The following is a 19,651-nucleotide window of genomic DNA, read 5'->3' on the forward strand; positions in this document are numbered from 1 at the left end:
AAAATAGTCTGACTAATAAATTATCAATACGGAACAAAATTCCGAGGGTTGTATTTTCAAAAAATAGGTATCTTATATAAAATGTAATGTTTATGAGTAGTTTTATATATCGGTTTGGTGGACCCGAATTCATGAAAGTACCAATCGGTGAATGCATATTTAACCAAAAATATAGCGAACCCAAATTTCATATTATACTTCCTTATCTACAATTTCTTAAAATATAAATTATAATCAACTGTATAGATGTTCAAAATACATTTTTAATAGAGCAATAGGTAGGCTATAATGAATATTGTATCAACCGTGTATGTAGTATGTACAATCCGCTTTGCTCTTATACTTGAATAAAAAATTATAATATTATATAGTTGTGTCGATATTATTAACTTTCATTAAACTTAAAAATTAAAATAGATGTAGAAATTTATTTCATAAATACTTTATATTTTATAAAAGTTAATTGTAATAACAATGAATTAGAACTTTTTTCTGAAAAATATTTAACTTGGTCTTTATTTCCATGTTCCCCGGATTTTCCTACCCCGTCAATGATCGTTTATTATTCCGAAATTGGATTAGTTTTTTATTTAATTGATAATAATAATTAATGTTATTGTTAGCTTTATATGTTGATTTTCCATTTTTAAAGGTCAGTATAAATATCTTCATTGTTGTTTGTACATGTATATATAGATATTATATATGATATATATCTAATACTTATTACTTTATCTGATTACGGTATAGGATGTTATAGTGGTTTTCCTTGGCATGGCTAAGATGCGTCCAGTTGATTGCAATAAGAATACCCAAGCTTATTTGTTTAACTTCAAATGGCCTCTATAATAAAACAAATTAAAAAGAATACGCGTTGAGTATATAAAAGTCAGTGTTTTAAAATGTTTTAACTTCTTAGAATTAAATTCATATATTATCGTCCTTGATCGGATTAAACACATTTTTCTAATAAATCGGAGTCATTTTTCAAAAGAGAAAAACGTTATTGGCTTAATCAATGCCTAGCCAAGGTTGCTGCCAAAATGTAATTTAATAATATTATTTTAATATGCATTTTTAATTTATTTATTTTCTTACCTACCTATCTTTTTGAAACTTGATTTGACCGGTTTAAGGCTAACTGTCAGTTTGACCCACAGGCCACAACATAATATATAAACTACGGTGTTATAAAGAAGACCATTCTTTTTTTTTTTTAGAATTAAAGAATTATATTTTTCTAAATGTTTACTATAGATATTTTGTAATCTTGCTTTTGACGACCTTTTTGTAGTTTGTTAAGTAATTAAGTAAAATCACGATGACTATGTCTTTCAATTCTGTACATTATGATTATTTTGTATGCTGGTGCCCGGATAATATAAATCGATCAATTAACAAATGTTGTAACAAATTGTAACAAATTACAAACGTGGCATTTATAATACTCGTTCATTCTTTGAATAATGTATGATATAACTTCAAAATTATATTCTTTATATTATGCTGGAGATAGCTCAAACCTGAATACCGACAAACAATATTTCACTTTAATAATTAAGTAGCTAGGTAATTAAATAGGTATGTTCCTACTTGTAGTAATTTATTTTTAATTTGTTCTATAAAATAAACATTGTTTTAAATTTAAAATGTTTAAGACCCTCAATTATTTGATAATAATTAATAAGGTATATTAAATTAATTATTTATCCCGCTGGTGCTAATCATTAATTATATAACAATTTATTTTTAAGTAAACGTGATTTTTGTTTAGAATATATTTTACTAAAATTATTTTTCTCAAATATATAATAATTGATAACCTGTAAATAAATAATATCTGTCTATTGTAGCCCAAATCAATACTAAAAGTAATTTATTATTCTTAATGTTTAAATTATACCATATTATAGGTATTGTGTTTACCTATATTAATTATTAGTATTTATTATATATATTTGTGGAAAAAACTTGTTTTTTAGACATGTGTTATGATGGTTATTATATTTACATTTTCAACTTTTGCAGTTCGTAGTTTAAAACATTTCCACTGTAAATAAGTAGATGTTTAATGTGTAATCGAGCTCAATGTGTATATAATATTATGTGCTTGTGATGTGTTGATGATAAGTGGACAGTTTTATCTTAGGTTAAATTACCGCAAAGTTGTATTGCGTGCTGCCCGTGTATTTATTTGATTTCATAATGAGAATATTCTAGCTTCTGTAGTTTCTCAACGTAAGTAACTCGATTTACCCAACTGAATGACGAGGTTATTGTAACGAAATAAAATATTGTGTTATTATTATTATTATATTATATATACGTGCATAGAATTCCATGCCATCAAATATAAAACGATGCCAAACAATATAAACCAACTCCCACGTACCTATATTATAATATATACATATAATTCTGGAAGTAGAACTTTATCATAATATATAACAATATATGAAATAGTTATTAAAATTAGATGATCATTATGATTTCGAAACAATGAATTATAATATACGTTATCGTGTTGCATATATCGTTTCACGCGCACTATCAGCAAGGACTTATTCAATGGAACTTGTTTGTCTGTAAAGGGTTTTGTGCTTAATCGTCGCAAAATAATATAATTAATAATAATAATATGTTACATGACATTTATCACGTATCAATATTGTGCAACGTTAGTCGGATTGGCTTTTAAATTTATGATGGATTTATTAAAAAAATTACACGTGTGCTTAATTGATAAATGTACGTCTTGAAGATTTGTCAATTGTTCATGCATACCTATCTCTACAGATACTTCAATGTTTAATTATTGGTATGATTAATCCGTGTTGTATATTATGTTTTTATGTACCTAAGCGTAGATCAAATAATTAAAATAATTTAAGTGAATTATATTTTTTTTTCTATGTATGTATAATCTTATGTTTATCTACCTATATAACACGTCTTAAAGTGGTAGTATAATATTTCTTAGTATTATTTGATTTTAAAAACCTAAAAAATTTTAATCATTTTGATTCGTCAAATCGCACAACAGTTATATTCCATTGTTTAAGTCCTGGATATATAATGCTCAGAATATTATATTATATTTATATAATGTTGACAGTTAACGTTTAAAAATTCATCCTATGTAAAAAAAATAATGTACATATAGTTACCCGGTTTCAACTAAATATTTCACGTAGATCGTTTAAACTCAGACAATCGTAAAAATACAATTAGTTACACACGCCATTAGGTAAGTGCGTACAAAACTAAACATTATTTACGCATTAGTTGTGACTTTACTGTAGGTATAAAATGAATATATTTTAGAATTGTTCGTTATAAATTGTGAAAAACAAAGAATAAAAATATTTATGAAATAACTGAACATTTACATATAAAACATGTTACTAATTATAGTAGGTATATTTAAAGCATATAAACTTATATGTTTTAAACATACCTAATCATAATTGAGATTTATTGTAGTATGGGTATACTGTATATATTATACTTGATACCAATAATGTATACTATTGTTTCAGTTCTCGCTACATTTTTAAAAAGATAATTAAAACTTTCATTTTAATTTCAGTTAATAATTTCGTATGTTTGATGAGTGACATCATTAAAAACATACAATCATCTGCTATTTAATGAACTTTAATGTGTTCAGTATAAGTTATTGAACTGTTGAATAAACAACTTGTCCATCTCTATTGTTATTTCTAAACAGATCATTTTATTGTTTCTCTCCACAATAGCATGAAATAATTTATTAATTGTTTTCGAGCTTACGATTTTTATTTCAATATTTTTTAATCTCATTTTTTAATACTTAAAAAATATTAAGTTTTATGTTTAAAATATTGTTGTTGGATTAATGGGATTTACGTTGCTTTAGTTTAACAATCAGTAACCAGTATTTTCTCCAAAATGACAAATTAGCGATTATATACATGATTGACTGATTGAGTGAGCATACATTTAAAATGATAAATGCATATCTCATATAATATAAGTATTCATTTTAACACTACGTAATTATGCATCACCTATTTAATTCTTATTATTACTTAATAACACACGATGTGATGAAACATTGTTTTGAATTATGTAAATATGTAATAGGTAAACAATATATTTTATTCGGTAAAGTCTTTGCAATATATATTCTATCAAACCGCTTAATGAAAGATATATATTTATTATTCTGTTTTTGATTTGTTGATTAATAAAGCATGTGATATTATTCAAAATTAAATTGATGTAGATGTGTTTTAATCATTATTCATTAAATTTCTTTAAAATCGTCGTAAATTACTCAGTGTATTATAGTAATGTCGGTTTGATAACGTCATCAGTTATATTTCATTTTTGTCGTGGCTCGTACGGGGTATCACATCTAACCAATTATATAATAGTATAATGGTACTTATTATAATATTTTACATTCCTCATGAAGTATAAACTCATTTCTAGCGATGAATTAAAATGCCTACAACTAACTTTACCATCCATTGCAAATTTGTCTCTGACATGTTGTATGTCTCGCGATTGATATAAATTTATAGGTTACGTTCTAAATACTATTATCATTATAGCTAGCTTAAATTTAATTTCTTTATAATATCAGTAGATCCTCAAAGAAGATGCAGTTTCATGCTTTTGAGGGTATGTGTTAAAAATATCATTGTAGCTAAATAACTGCTCTAAATTTATAGTATACCTAGTATAGGTATGTTAGCTGCAGTGTATCGTTATAGGTAATAATACATACAATATACCTCCACTCTCATTTTTATTCATTATTATTATATGTAAAAAACTAAAAACTAAAAAACGACTAAAAATATCTGTTATTTATAATGTCATGTATTTATGACGAAAGATTGTAATTTGTAGGTAATGGGTATAGTATATTTTGAATAATTACCACATGTGTCGAAAATATATAATTTTACAACGGAATCAGAAGAAAATCGCACAGTGTGTATGAAGTATTATTTACCATCGTACATACCTATACTATGCTATGCTATTCTTTTTCTTTTTTTTTTTATTAGGTTTTTTAGTCTATATAATATGTTTTGATGATTTACGGTTTGATTATAATTTAACCATTTTAACCGCATCGACTTAACATAATATTATATTATAACACAAATTTACATTATTATAATAATTATATTTCTTGTATCCTCTAAAAATGAAATTGCTCGTCCTAAAAAAAGTTTTTAATATCATTAGTAGCAAGTAAAAATGGATTAATTTTTTATGTTCGTGGTTTTTCGACCTTGTATTGTTTTTCTATACACGTATATTTACTACGTTGAACGTTTTATGATGTTCGTATACTATATACACGAGTATAAATGTCCTAAGACTCGTTAATCGGTTGTGATGTCTTTATTTACTAATATTTCAGTGAATTGTATTTTATAAACAGCTATAAGGAATAAGTATTATATTATTAATCTTATCTTTTTGTTCGAGGGCTTATTCGCGATCTTGTATACAGATGTCTTGAACGAAATGCTTAAAAATTTAATACATCGCAATGACAAGGAATATTCGTTAGATACTTTATCGTGTTAGTCGTTTTATTATTTTTTTTTAGTTTCGATATTTAATTGAACGGTCGCGATTCGACTGACAGAGACAATCATTTAATTGTGCTAATTAATAATTTGGCGCCAGCTCGCCGATGCTCACATTTACAGTGAATATTTAATTGTACGCGGCTGTTGAAACGGCGAACTACACATAACATAAATATTAAAATTGAAAACATGAATGGAACTAAAGTATATACATTTATTTGACCTAATGACATTGCAACTATTTGACTTTATAATATATGTGCCATACGGTTTTTACTTCAAATGTTTAAATTGCATCGTTAATAATATAACTATTGCGTTATTTACTTTACTCATTTATACGTGGTCAACGCGACGAATTCGTTTCATACGCTGTATCGTTCGTTAAAGTATATTTCATAAATCGTATTATATTATAATGTCTATCGTTTCAGACCGAAAGCGAATGCTCAGCCGCCGACCGAGCCGACGAAACGGGTCGGCAAAATGCCAGCTCTCCGCCTTTGGCCATGGGGCCCGTCCAGAATACCGAGGACGACGGCATTTCGTTTTGCGAATATCACGACCTGCCGCCACCGCCCGACGGCGGATACGGTTGGGTCATCGTGTTCGCCAGCTTCATGTGCAACATGGTTGTAGACGGGATCGCCTATACCTTTGGCGTATTCCTTGGCGAATTTGTTGATTATTTCGGCGAAGGCAAGGGAAAGACTGCTTGGGTTGGTAGTCTCCTATCCGGAATGTACCTCAGCGCAGGTAAGTTGTATTGCCCCCGATCGTCACACTTTTGTATAATATAGAAAGGCGTTTTCGTAAAAACTATATAAAAAACACACAAGGGGGGACAGTTAAAATAATATAAAAGTTTTAAGATATAATAATAATAAATATTAATGAAACGCTTAGACAGTCATAGGCAAAATAATAAAAACATTTTTTTATGCCATAGTACTAAATTCGCCTTTTTTTTCCCTTAAATTTTTTTGTCAAAACCGTTATTGTAAGTAGTTTAATTTAATAGTAATTATTAGTGTTTATTTGATATCGATATTGGTGCCCCACGTTCAGGCTTTCTTTCCTTTGATATTTTAATTTTGAAGCAAATTAGGAGCATTTAAAAAATGTAAATAACTATTAAATTCTAAAATTTCCTTAATTCAAAAACATCCTATGGGTATTTCTTACCATTAAATTTTATAATTGAACAATTCAAACATTTAAGATGTCGGTGACGCAGTATATTAATACTGTATATTACAGTATATTAATACAGTATATTAATAGTTATATCGATATATCAGTTATGTCATACTACTAAAGGCATTGTGGTAACAAAATTAATAACACTATAATTACATCAATATCAAATAAATAGTAATAATGTTATATTATTGATTTTTAGAATATGTTTTTTAAATAATTTTATAAAAATTATCCCCCTGTAGACTTAATGGATTTAAATACATATCTTTTTACATACCATTAACTTTTAACAATTATTTTATGTTTGCAGGTCCTATAGTCAGCGCTTTAACCAACAAATACGGATGTCGAGTGGTATGCATGGCGGGTAGCGTCATCGCATCTATAGCATTTGCGCTCAGCACACTATCACCAAATGTCAATGTCTTAATGCTCACTTATGGTTTTATGGGTGGTAAGTTATACAATATATTGTCTGGCTACCTCTATATATGTTGGTGGCTGGACAGGTAATAATGTACTAGCCGTGTATGCAATCTGTCGGCCTGTGATAACCTAACCTAATTGAGTAAAGAATGTTACATTGCCTTGTTTATAGGTGGTACGACATCCCACCTCAACGGACATCAGCTATCGTCATATCGAAAAATATATATGATTACTCTAAAAAAAAAAAAAAAATAATAACCTATGGTTAAAATAATTGTTTAGGACAAAAGGTACGTTAGGACAATTTTTAAGTATCAATTAATTGTTTTGTTTTGTTTTTTTTTATCCCCATTTAATTAGATTTGTTTGATACATTTCACTTTCTTAAATTTTTAAGTTTTTTTATAACTAAAAAACCTATGTCATTAGGGGAGTATTTGCATAATAATTATTTTATATTTATTTTGATTCATTGAATTTCCAATTTTTCATGGTCGAGTTTCTATGTTATGTAATTTTTTTTTTTTACTTTTATTTATTCATGCCTTATAAAAGATATATGCCGGTAATATCACAACTTTGAATTATAAACTCAAAATTGATAATTAAAAAAATAAGTAATTTTAAATAATTTAGTATAAATATGATTGTCATATTAATTTAAAAAAATTTATTTTTTTGAGAAATCATGTATATTTTTGGCGCACACACTTAATATTTAATTTTTAATGAATTAACAAAGAAATAATTTTTTAATTTGAACATTTATTTTGTATTTTAATTAAGTTAAATTTAAATATAATTTAAATAAAATACAATTTGTTTACTATTTATTTTTGCATGAAAATAAGAATTTAATTTACTCAATAGTATTGAAAAAAAAATGAAGGGGTTTTAGGATAAAAGATGGTATATCTTATTGTATAGAGATTTATATTTTGTTAATTTTTATGACTTGTGTTATAAATAACAAAAATTAATTAAATTATTGCTTGATACAATTTATAAATTTACTAAATTTATTTGAAGGCTATTTCGTAATTAATATTTTATCAATCATAAAAGTGAATTATCATTTATTATATTCTTAATGTGTATAATCAGGAGAAAATTATTTACATAAAAGGCATGTTTGTGTTAATTTAGGACATGATATAATAGTCTCCATCTGTACAGTGGATAGAACCATATAAATTGACAATGGATAGATACAAAAAAATTACAAGACTGTACTTTATTTACAAGTTTCCATTATTAGGAAATGTCTGTAAATATTTTGTGTTACTTTATATACACAATTTAAATTTTATTAAAGGATTTTGAACTGAGATGATTTATAAGTTTTAAAAATTACGACTATGCCAAACTTGTATGTGTTGTCTCTATCTTACATAATATTCTTATCTCTAAGTTTGGCTAGGATGCTTATTTGTGATGTTGTACATTTGTGAGACATATAGGATTTGGCGTCTTCTTAATGTTTTGTGTATGAAACTACCAAACCTCAAAATGTACCTATTTAAAAGTAGAATATAAATTCTATAATTTCTAGTATTTATAAATTTCAGTATTTTAAGTTATTTTTACTTTTATCTGAAATGTAGTTAAAAACAATTAAATTAATTTTTAGTTTCTTATTTCTTTATTGATTGAATATTAGTGTGCACGCCAATAAATTACTAATAAATAATATATTTATACTGTTAGAAGACATTAATTTAAATAAAGAATTATGGAAATGTATGGTAGACTAATTTTAACAGTTATAATAGAATATAATTTTTTGTTAGTTTTGTAAATCATTAATTTTTTATTCCATTATGTATCTTTAACTATTTTGTTATGTTCAATAGAAAATAATTTGTCATATTATAAATATAAGACTATTAGTAGGTAATTGTAAGTTTAATAATTATAAATTTATTACATATGAATATTTGATAAAGAATGGATTTTTACTTAATTTACATAATTGCTAAAATATGATTAGATATTTGATAATTAGGGCTAGGATTTATATGCAATTACATTTATGATTTTACCAATATTCAATATTTTCCAAATTGTAATTAAGTGAATGAGATGCTTCTTATAATTTTAAAACAAATTGAATGGAATCACTCTTTAAGTAAACTTAATCATTTTTGTTAGTCTTATTTTTAAACAATTTTATATTATTTTTACATTTTATGAAATTAAAATAACACAATATTAGTATATTTTACAATACATTTACCTAAATATACATTTTTGAGCTTAAAGTTAATAAGCTGAATAAAAAATAAATTATGCATATCAATATAAAGCAATTCTTGGGAAATTAATTTAATAATCAAATTTGTAAAAAGAAACTAAAATAAAAAAACATAACAATGCATATAAATTGTAGTCTTAGTTTAATCAATTAATAGTATTAATTTCTTTCATTTAAAATGTGTTAAATATCATACTTTTATTAAATGCAGTTTTATTTTTAAATATACTATTAATTAATATTAAAACTCATATACTGTTAAACTTATTTTTGGCATATTTAATATTTCTCAGACTATTTAATTGAAATAATTTAACATTACACATGCTAATCTAATTTTATGATAATATCTTGGAAATTCATTCTATTTAAAGTTTTGTGTTGATTGGGGATGACATACTGTTAATATTCAATAAGCCTTAAAAAAATTAATTTTTAATTTATTTATTATTTTACTTAAAATTAAATTTAAGTAGATAAAAAATTATTTTAATTGCTTTTATTATTAAAATATAATTGAGTGTAGAAAATACTGACATAAAATAAATATATTATTAAATTGTTATATAATAAAAACCTTGAATCACCACTGATTGAAAAATTTAGTACCAAAGTATCATATCGTTGAGTTTACCATTTTTAATGTATTTATTAAGCATTAAGTAATAATAATTGTCAAAAACAACTTTTACTTTTAATATTTATTTATATATTATAATGTATTAACAGACAAACATACACACAATACACATATATATTAAGATATTAATATACATGTTTATATTTAGTATAAGTAATATATTGTGTTGTAATGATAATTTAATATTATTTATTTTTTAATAGTTTTTATAATATTGTATTATTTAGGTAAAATATCATACTAATACGATTAAATTGGTTAAAACGTGGATGCTTGTGGTTTTACCGAGCATTTTTTTCTAAAATGCCTTTAAAATTTTATAAATTAATTTAGATAACCTTACAGGGATCTCTACAATTTTCAATAAAAAAAAGTTACCACAATTAAAAATATAATGTTGTTTTTAGGTATTGGATTTGGACTTATTTATTTACCAGCTGTAGTATGTGTTGGATACTACTTTGAAACAAAAAGATCATTGGCCACTGGTATTGCTGTATGTGGTTCTGGTTTTGGTACATTTGCTTTCGCACCCCTCGCCACTATGCTTCTCCAAAACTTTGACTGGAAAGTTTCGAATTTGATACTCGCTGGAATGATTCTATCATGTACCGTAAGTTTGTTCTTGTTCATCTATTAAACTATTTTTATTTAAAAATATACCTTTATATGTATATGTAAATATTTAATTTTTATTTTAGTTATTTGGTGCTTTAATGAAGCCTCTTGAATATCCAAATGAAGGCTGTAAACCATTACTCCAAAGAATGGCAGATGAAAAGCGCATGCAAATGGAACGGGGATCAATAGGTGGATCATATTTCATTGTACAACTTAAAGATGGGTCATTAGAAAAAAGACAAAAGTTACCACTAAACATTGATCCTGGTGTTCATTCAAGTTTTAACTTGGATGAATTGGTAGGTGGGACTGGATCTCCCATGACACCGATACCCACCATGGCGGTTTTACCTACCATTAAAGAAGTGAAAGCTCCAGAACAGAGTGGATCTAGCAATAGTTCTAGCAATGCTGGAAGTGGAGATCTTAAATCTGATAAAAAAGACAATAAAATAGAAAATTCAAAACCAGAAGTACCTGAACAAAATGGTGAAAAACCAAATGAAATAAATGGAAACGGAGAGTTGACTGAAGTGAAAGCTGCCATTCCAAGAAATGCTTCTCAACCTGCATTTACAACTCATGTTCAAGGTTTGCCAAAAAATGGTTCAGTACCATTTTTTGACCGCATTCGTAAAACTAGTGCCAGTGAACGTTATCGACCTACTTTGGGACCAATAAAAGTGTCTCGACCTAACCTCAGTTCTAATGGAGATATTCGTAAATCTATACATTTAAGATTATCAAATGTATCAATACTTGGTAGTAAAAACAATAACGCTGAAGATATGTGGTCAAATGTTAGTGTTTCAATATATTTTATCTATTAAATAATAATTAATATACACTATCTGCCGAGAGAATATAATCATTTCACAAATCACCTGAACTGAAATAGGTATCTTTTGTTAGGAATTGATCAATTTCAGTTTTTCAGTGTTTAATTCTCTTGGAGGATGGTATATAAGTTTTCATATTTAGATGTGAAATTCATTTTAGATAGTTTTTGAACACATAAATAAAGTTCAGCTAAAATTGTTTTATTTTTAAAATTTATAGGTAGATACAGACAGTATTGGATACACTTCATCTAAAACAAGTATAAGAGGAAAAGAAACTGTGCGTCCAATGTCCAGAAAAGATATCTTTTATTCGGGTAGTGTTTTGAATTTGCCTGAATACCGATCACAAAAATCACTTGCCAGCTATCGCCAAAGTATTTTGTCTTTACCAAAATCCATGATGAAAGATAACGATAAAGATGATGATGACGAAATAGATGGTATGTTTGATATGAATTACTTGTAAGGTGTAAGAACACAACTAAAATATTAATTATACATTGCAGAAGGTTGCTGTCCATTTTTACCAGAATCTATTAACTCTGTATTGTCTTCGATGATGGACACAAGTTTACTTAAAGATCCTGTATTTATGATAATTGGCATCAGCAATGTATTTGGTATGGCTGGACTTTATGTACCTTTTGTGTATTTAGTAGATGCTGCCAAAGAATCTGTAAGTTTTGATAGTCCATTAAAAAAAAAAATTGATATAGCCGAGGTTTTTTTTATTAAATTGTCTTTATTTGATAAATCTTTAGAGTTCAAACATTGATTCAAGTCAGGCGTCATTCCTACTGTCCATTATTGGTATAACCAATACTATTGGTCGTGTAGTCTGTGGTTTTGTTGCCGATTTCCCTTGGGTTGATTCGCTGTTTCTTAATAATGTATGTTTATTAATTAGTACGGCTGCTGTTGCTGCAACGCCTTTCTGTGTCACCTATACGCATTATGTTATAATGGCAGTCTTCTTTGGAATTGCAGTCTGTGAGTATTAATGGACCAAGATGTAATCGCGCAATTTATGTAATTTAACCAAATATTTATTATATTCTAGCTGGCTACATATCATTAACATCCATTATTCTTGTGGATCTATTGGGTCTGGACAAGCTTACAAATGCTTTTGGTCTTTTGATATTGTTCCGCGGAGCTGCCGCTATTATTGGATCACCATTAGCTGGTGCAGTATATGATTACACAAAATCATATGACTGGCCATTCTTTATGGCTGCTGTGTTCTTCCTGTTGTCAGCAGTAACTAGTTTTATGGCAGCTCCATTGAAAAATTATTTGGATCAGAGACAGATGGCCCTGCCTCAAGACGATGATGATGCGCTGACGCCAATCGATGAGGATGATGAAGAAGATGATGAGGAGGAAGACAACACGCACCATCATCATCATCAGGTTCCAACTATCATTGAAACAGCTCCTACGCCAAATAAACCACCATTGCAAGAAATAAAACAGATAGAGTCTGTGGTTTAAATTTTAATAAAACCTTAATTTTATTTTTTTTTACTTAAAAATGTATGTCATCTAATTTTCTAAGCATTTACATTTACACAATTTTTTTTTTCTATATTTAGCTATTCTCAAATAATAAACTATGAGAAATATTTTTAAATATGTAAATAATTATTTTATTTCTTGATAATAAAAATATTTCCATATTAGTTAACAACTATAAGTATGCCCAAATGTAGATGAACATTATTGTGTAAATAATAATAATTAAGAAACGTTTGACTAATTTAAACATTGAATTATTCAATTATACAAGTATTTTTTTATTTTCTCTTAATGTACTTTAAAAAAGTAATTTTACAATGAAAAAATATGTGTAGAGTTATATATTTAAATTATGATTATTTTTAAGAGCGTAGGCACACCAGAATGCCACTTAAAACACATGTAGAAGCTGTGATAACTTCTTGATTTATATTTTTATCTAAGGGGCATTTAAGTTGATAGGAGACACTACATTTGTTTTAACAGGTTTTTACAAACTTGCGTGTTTTACTTTAAAATTAAACGTATACTTTTAATACATTTCAATTTGCTTTTGTAAATAATAATATAATAATTTTGAAAACCATATTATTTTAGTAAATAATTATATTTATTATAAAAGAATACCAGTTATTATTATCATTTTATTTTCATTATTGCATATATAATATATATATACATATTTTTTTTTGTTTTCTAAATATAATTTTGAAAAATGAAAACCACTATATATATATATTATATATTATACATATATATATATATAAAAAGAAAAAATTTACAACAAAATAAATAACTTATTGTGTATTTATTTTTCATTGTTTATTCTGTGGTTTTTCCGGTTTTGGTTTGAATTTCAAGTACAGCAAATACATTCCTAGTGTTGCAAATGTTGCACAGGAAATCTATTTAACAGAATAATAGAGTTCCATGTATGTAGTAGGATCATTATTAATAATTTATAACACTTATTAAAAGGATATGTGAAACCTAATTATGTAGTTTGGACCACATAAGGATACTTTTACTTATGAAAGTAAAAATTTTAGTGATTTGGTTAAGGAATCATACTTTTTATCCTGTTACTTTTTAAATAGCATTTTGGGTTACTAGTATTATAGTACCTAATTAAATCATTATTTTCTTTAAAATGAAAAACGAGTGATTAAAGTAAAATTATCTCAGTACTTAACAATCTAATAGAAAAAAATTATAAAACTTAAATGTTTACATAAAACTAATTTTTAACAAAACTATTTTATTTTATTGTTGTAATTCAAAAAAATAAATGTATTGAAATTTTCACAAAATATTTATAATAATACATTTCAATTTTAAAAATGTTTCGGTTCTTTTTGAGCTAATTATATATTCTACTTTTATTGTATAAAAAGCTTAAATTTAATACATAAATTCAAATACAATGTTACAATAAGTTTTATTGCAGAAAAATATTTTTTAAACAGGTACATACCTACTCATAACATAAGTTTTATATTTTATTTTTGTTGACTTATTTAATACCCAATGAGTTGAATTCTTCTTATATTTATATAATTATTTTATTAGTAGTAGTATTAACTACAGCTATCTTTATTAGGTACATAATATCTGTGGTATTAACAAATATGTTTATAAGTCATTGAAAAAGTAATTTTAACGTATGTAGAAGCATTATTAAAATGAAAGTTCACCAAAACCAATTTGTATGTTGCCCCGGTAACAAGAAACAACTCGTAATCGTTTATTCCATTATTGGTTTCGATTTTGAGTTGTTGTGTATTTTATATTATTGTTATTGATAGGTGTATTGCTGTTTGTGGTACTGCAAGGGTTATACCTACTCTTATACTTTATACCTTGTTTAGGTCTATCTGTCTATCTGTTTGAAATAAGTGTTCATCCCCCTCCTCCTTATATCGAGAAATTATTCACATATTATTATTAAAAAAAAAACATATCTTAAAAGCCTGTACGTCAAAAACGTTTATGACAATATGCACGGCACACTGGTTTTTTACTTACATTCACTCGACCGTTTATTGTCGTTGTATTGAAATACTTATGGAATCCTGTTAGAGGTTTGTCGTTGTGAATATCGGTATTATTGGATGTCATTTTGTTTCAATTTTTAAGTAATTCTCTTGTAATAATAGTATTAGACAATAGTACAATATTAGAAAAGGTTTTTTTTTATTTCTTCTCGCAATATATTAATAATGTGATCAAAGACTCTTATCTGCATAGAGGAATTTAATGTTAGTACCACAGACCTTATATATAAGGTCTATGGTTAGTACCTACGATTCACAGTTTCGCGAAATTTATAAAAACTGAAATGCAAATTTAATCAAACAGCTATATAGTAACGTAGATATATCGGATTAGCCGATTCGCGATTACCATAGATGGTACTGTATTAATATTTCATAAATATAATGGTAATACTGTAAATTGTACACAGATAATAGATATATAAAACAATATATTCTATATATCTGTGAAATTGTAATATAAATAATATAATATCCAACCTATAGATATTAACCACGGTCTCGGCGATGAACTCCATTATAGAAAACTAGTGACATTTGTGTTTAATGGTGCGGACATTTAAGCAGACCAATTTTTCTTTCGCTGATCTTCATCATAATTCATAGTAAAATGGTACTTACACTTATAAAAACAAAATTAATTAATTTATTATTATTATTAATTAATTCACCAGTGAATATTTGCGGTTGAAAGTTTGTATATTTAATATTAATGAACACAAATTATTTATTGACATTTTTCACACTTTGCCTTTTGTATTTGTTATTTTGGTATATCTCTATAAATACGCAATACATTTAACCAATACAATAGTAGGTATACGCAACGTTTATATTAAACCAACAATAACCAGCTATACAAATTAAAAAATATTACACCTTATTAGTGGTATATAGAAGATTTTTTTTGGATGATGACCAAATATTTTTTTCATCTATGATCTATTAGCATAAACCATAGACGCGACTAGAGTGTGATGTGGTTTAGTCCCCCTAAATATTTCCATAGCCCTACCTGATGAAAAATACTGAATCTCAGAATTTTGTATTTTTACAATTACATACCTATTACTTAATATCTTGCTTTAAAATTAAAATATCATAAAAAACACATGTACCTGACGTACCTACAGATAATGTTTCAACAGTAAGTTTGTTAGTAGTTCACTATAAGTCCTTATAAATAAGTTATTATTTCTTTAACTTCAATAATTCCTAAAATGTTCTTTAAAATTATTAATTAGAAACTAATTTTTATTTTTAAAAATATTCTTATTTCGTAACAATATGTTTATACGAGTAATAAATCAACATTAATACTAATCTTATTTATTTTAAACATTGTATTTTAAATTTACAATCATTTTCACATAGCACTCAAGTCTCAAACTGATATTATTTTTACTAACTTTGAGTAGGCGTTTGATAGTATATTGATCATAGTTTATTAATTTAAAAATTTAAAAAAAAATTGACTTCTCTAATCCTTTATTATATTGGTTCTCTTCTCATCATCTCATCCTTTATTTCTCTACGTGTAAGATTCAATAAATCATTATGTAATTGAATAAGAGATTGAAGTCACTTCAGGCATTCCACGAGGTGATCACCTGTCTCCTTTTCTGTTTTATTTATTTATTAGTGATTACATTTTTTCCTTTTACAACTCTAATATTTTACTTTTTGTTGATGATGTGAACATTTTTCTATCTGATACTGAGTCTCTCCAGATCTAGTATAATAACTTGAAACTATGTAAAAAAATGTTTTCAAAAACATGAATACTTTTTGAAATAATGAGTGTTTCGTAATAAAAGTATCACCCTGTGTATATTATTCATGATTTTCACAAGCTGTCTATAAACTAATTTTACATTAAAATAATAAACAATTAAATAACTTAACAAAAAACTTTTTGCATGCCAAACATAATTTTTAGTACACTGAATATAGCTGTATAAGCTTATAATAAAATAGGTACAAATATAAGATTCTATGCTAGATTGCTACGCCATATATTTATTAAGCACAGCAGCAAATCAAACGTCGGAAAAACCTTTTTATCCGTTTCCAAAAAGATCTGGGTTTATTTTTAACGACTATTGATGCCGCGTTATATGAATCGTCGGGTGAAATTTGTATTTCTATTTCGATAGGCGTGACGCTATAAGTACTATAAGTATTAAACCCGAGAATTCCAAACTTTCCAAAATCTTTGTAGTCTGAATGTTTTGCGATTTTTTCTCAATGGTTCCTATTGAGGCCGGTGTGATTTTGCAATCGATTGTAATATCATTATTGTTTTTCATGATTTATTTCGTATACGCGTAAAATATTAATGAAAGATTAACGTCAAGAGAAGCCAGTTCACTCTCTAATGAATTATTCGATGTGTTCTCTTTGAAACAATTCCGAAAATCAACTGCAGTTAGACAGATGTGGTTGACAAAAGCAATAATAACATATTTTTAATTATTTATTTAGTTGATTGATGACCGGCTATTCAGGCAAAGATAGTACATAAAATAATACAAAATACAAGGAAAAAAATAATAATACTGAAAAGAACAATTGTTATAATAGAATTTTTAAATAAAGTTTTACCATTTTAGTTATTATTTATTCAAAACATATACACAAATAGCGAAGTTCAAATTCGTTATCAAAATAAAATTTAGAAGCAAGACTGTTGATCAATTTAATAAGTGGTTTAGATTCAATAATAATTATGACGATTATGATTATTTTCTATGTTAGCAGTTTTGAGTGAATTAAATTTAACACACAATACCTACAATAAGTATAATAATACTAAAAACAGCGCCGTAGCCAGGATTTTTTTTAGGGGAGGAGTTCAATTATAACAAAAAATTAAGTTTACTACATTAATTATACGATAAATATCCATTCTAGCCTTCTAGGTTGCCGGATCCAGTCCTGCAAACGGGTATTAAGCCCAACAAGATTTTCCAATAAATCAAATTATTGTCCTAGTTATTTTTATTTTATTTAATACGCTAAGACGTCTAAATTTATACTCCAACATCTTATAGCTTAGTCATTTAGGCTACTACCTAATGAAGTTTTTCTATTGAAATTTGAATATGATAAGTTATATATATATATATATTATATTATACAATGTAGTTGGCTGCCGAGTATTATAATATATACTTCAGTACTTGATTAATGACACAGAATGCATTCGTTCGGAGAGTTTGAATTTGACTTAAATGCACAGTAATAATATATATTATTATAATATAAGTTATCGGCTACTAAAGTGCTAAATACCAGAAAAATAAATTCTCGACAGCGCGGTACCTTTATTGTATACCCATTACGCCGTGTTACTATAATTTGTTACTTTGATGAAATACATATTTTAATAATATTAATTATTAATTATCTTACTCATGTTGTACATTGTCATAAATATCAATCTAATTTTAAGTTTAAAATAAATATTTCATTTTTTAAAAGTTATGGCTCTATCTGTATTGAAATTAATTTTGTACAGCCGGCACTTACCCCCATGCCGCTTAAGTACTGGCTCGCGTTCTCTTAAACGTTATTCAGGCATAGTTCGGCTATCGGTGGATTAAAATATTTTTTTAGTGCAGCAACTGTTTTAATTGTCATATAGTGATATAGCGATATAGCCTCTTTAAAGAAGTACTTACATATCTTAAAAATTCTCATGGAAAACACATTAAAACGTGGGTTGATTATGATCAAATAAATCGTTTTATTTTTATGATTATACCGTGGTAATAAGATCTGTTAAATGCTTAAATGACAATAAGTTATATCATAAATTCTTATATTAGTCATGTGTGCAATAAACTGATTACACTTAAGTGTCAGGTCGTTTTGCATTTATTGATTGAGGCGTAATACAGAGTATAATAAATAATATCTGATATAATATATATTTTTGAATACAGTAAATATATATATATAATTGGGGCTTCTAAGTTCACATATTTTACTCGTAGACAAAAAATCTTTACCGTTAGTCTCACTTACCGCGTACGCTTCGGGAAAAAGTACGCTGCTCAAGTGTTTCAAACCTGATGTGTTTATCCATGAAACAGTCACACTTCAATCGAAATAGAATAATCATTTACATCGCTCTATTATACTCTATGATCGGAAAATGTAATAATGTACGGTATCTTATGGTCAGTGCTACAAAGATTGAATTGGTCAGGGACATCATCTACGACGCGTTGAATGATAGATCAAAACCTTAGGAGTTAGGACATGGCGTTCGGGTGGGTGGAAAAATATAAAACTGTATATTGTGTAATATGCCAATATACACAAATATTTTATAGTTTTTGAAATTCTATAGAGTGGATATTTCTAGCTATGAGAATAAGTGGCGATTCAGAGGCAGTGAGGATGGCTATATCGAAACGAATGCCGAATGATAGAGAGGGAGAGGTAACCGAATAAAAGGTGGTTAGTTATAGAATAGAGGGTGAAAT

The 19,651-nt window shown here is 26.6% G+C and overlaps 1 protein-coding gene across 4 annotated transcripts in view; it reads left to right on the top strand.

The window, feature by feature from the left end:
* The window catches only part of LOC132931007 (monocarboxylate transporter 1), a 59,259-nt gene extending 45,531 nt beyond the window's left edge, over window positions 1-13,728 (top strand). For 3 of the 4 annotated variants that reach the window (XM_060997178.1, XM_060997177.1, XM_060997182.1), the window contains exons 2-9: window positions 6,032-6,353; window positions 7,111-7,254; window positions 10,531-10,736; window positions 10,825-11,544; window positions 11,804-12,026; window positions 12,093-12,262; window positions 12,348-12,576; window positions 12,647-13,728. In XM_060997178.1, the coding sequence (XP_060853161.1) occupies window positions 6,032-6,353; window positions 7,111-7,254; window positions 10,531-10,736; window positions 10,825-11,544; window positions 11,804-12,026; window positions 12,093-12,262; window positions 12,348-12,576; window positions 12,647-13,080 (2,448 nt within the window). In that variant the 3' untranslated portion in view covers window positions 13,081-13,728. Of the gene's footprint in view, window positions 1-5,588; window positions 5,802-6,031; window positions 6,354-7,110; window positions 7,255-10,530; window positions 10,737-10,824; window positions 11,545-11,803; window positions 12,027-12,092; window positions 12,263-12,347; window positions 12,577-12,646 lie in introns of those variants that run through there. The other variant, XM_060997181.1, reaches the window with a different exon arrangement.
* The last annotated feature ends 5,923 nt before the right edge of the window (window positions 13,729-19,651 follow it).

Source organism: Rhopalosiphum padi, chromosome 4, assembly GCF_020882245.1.
Source record: "Rhopalosiphum padi isolate XX-2018 chromosome 4, ASM2088224v1, whole genome shotgun sequence".
In the NCBI taxonomy this organism is placed as follows: Eukaryota; Metazoa; Arthropoda; class Insecta; order Hemiptera; family Aphididae; genus Rhopalosiphum; species Rhopalosiphum padi.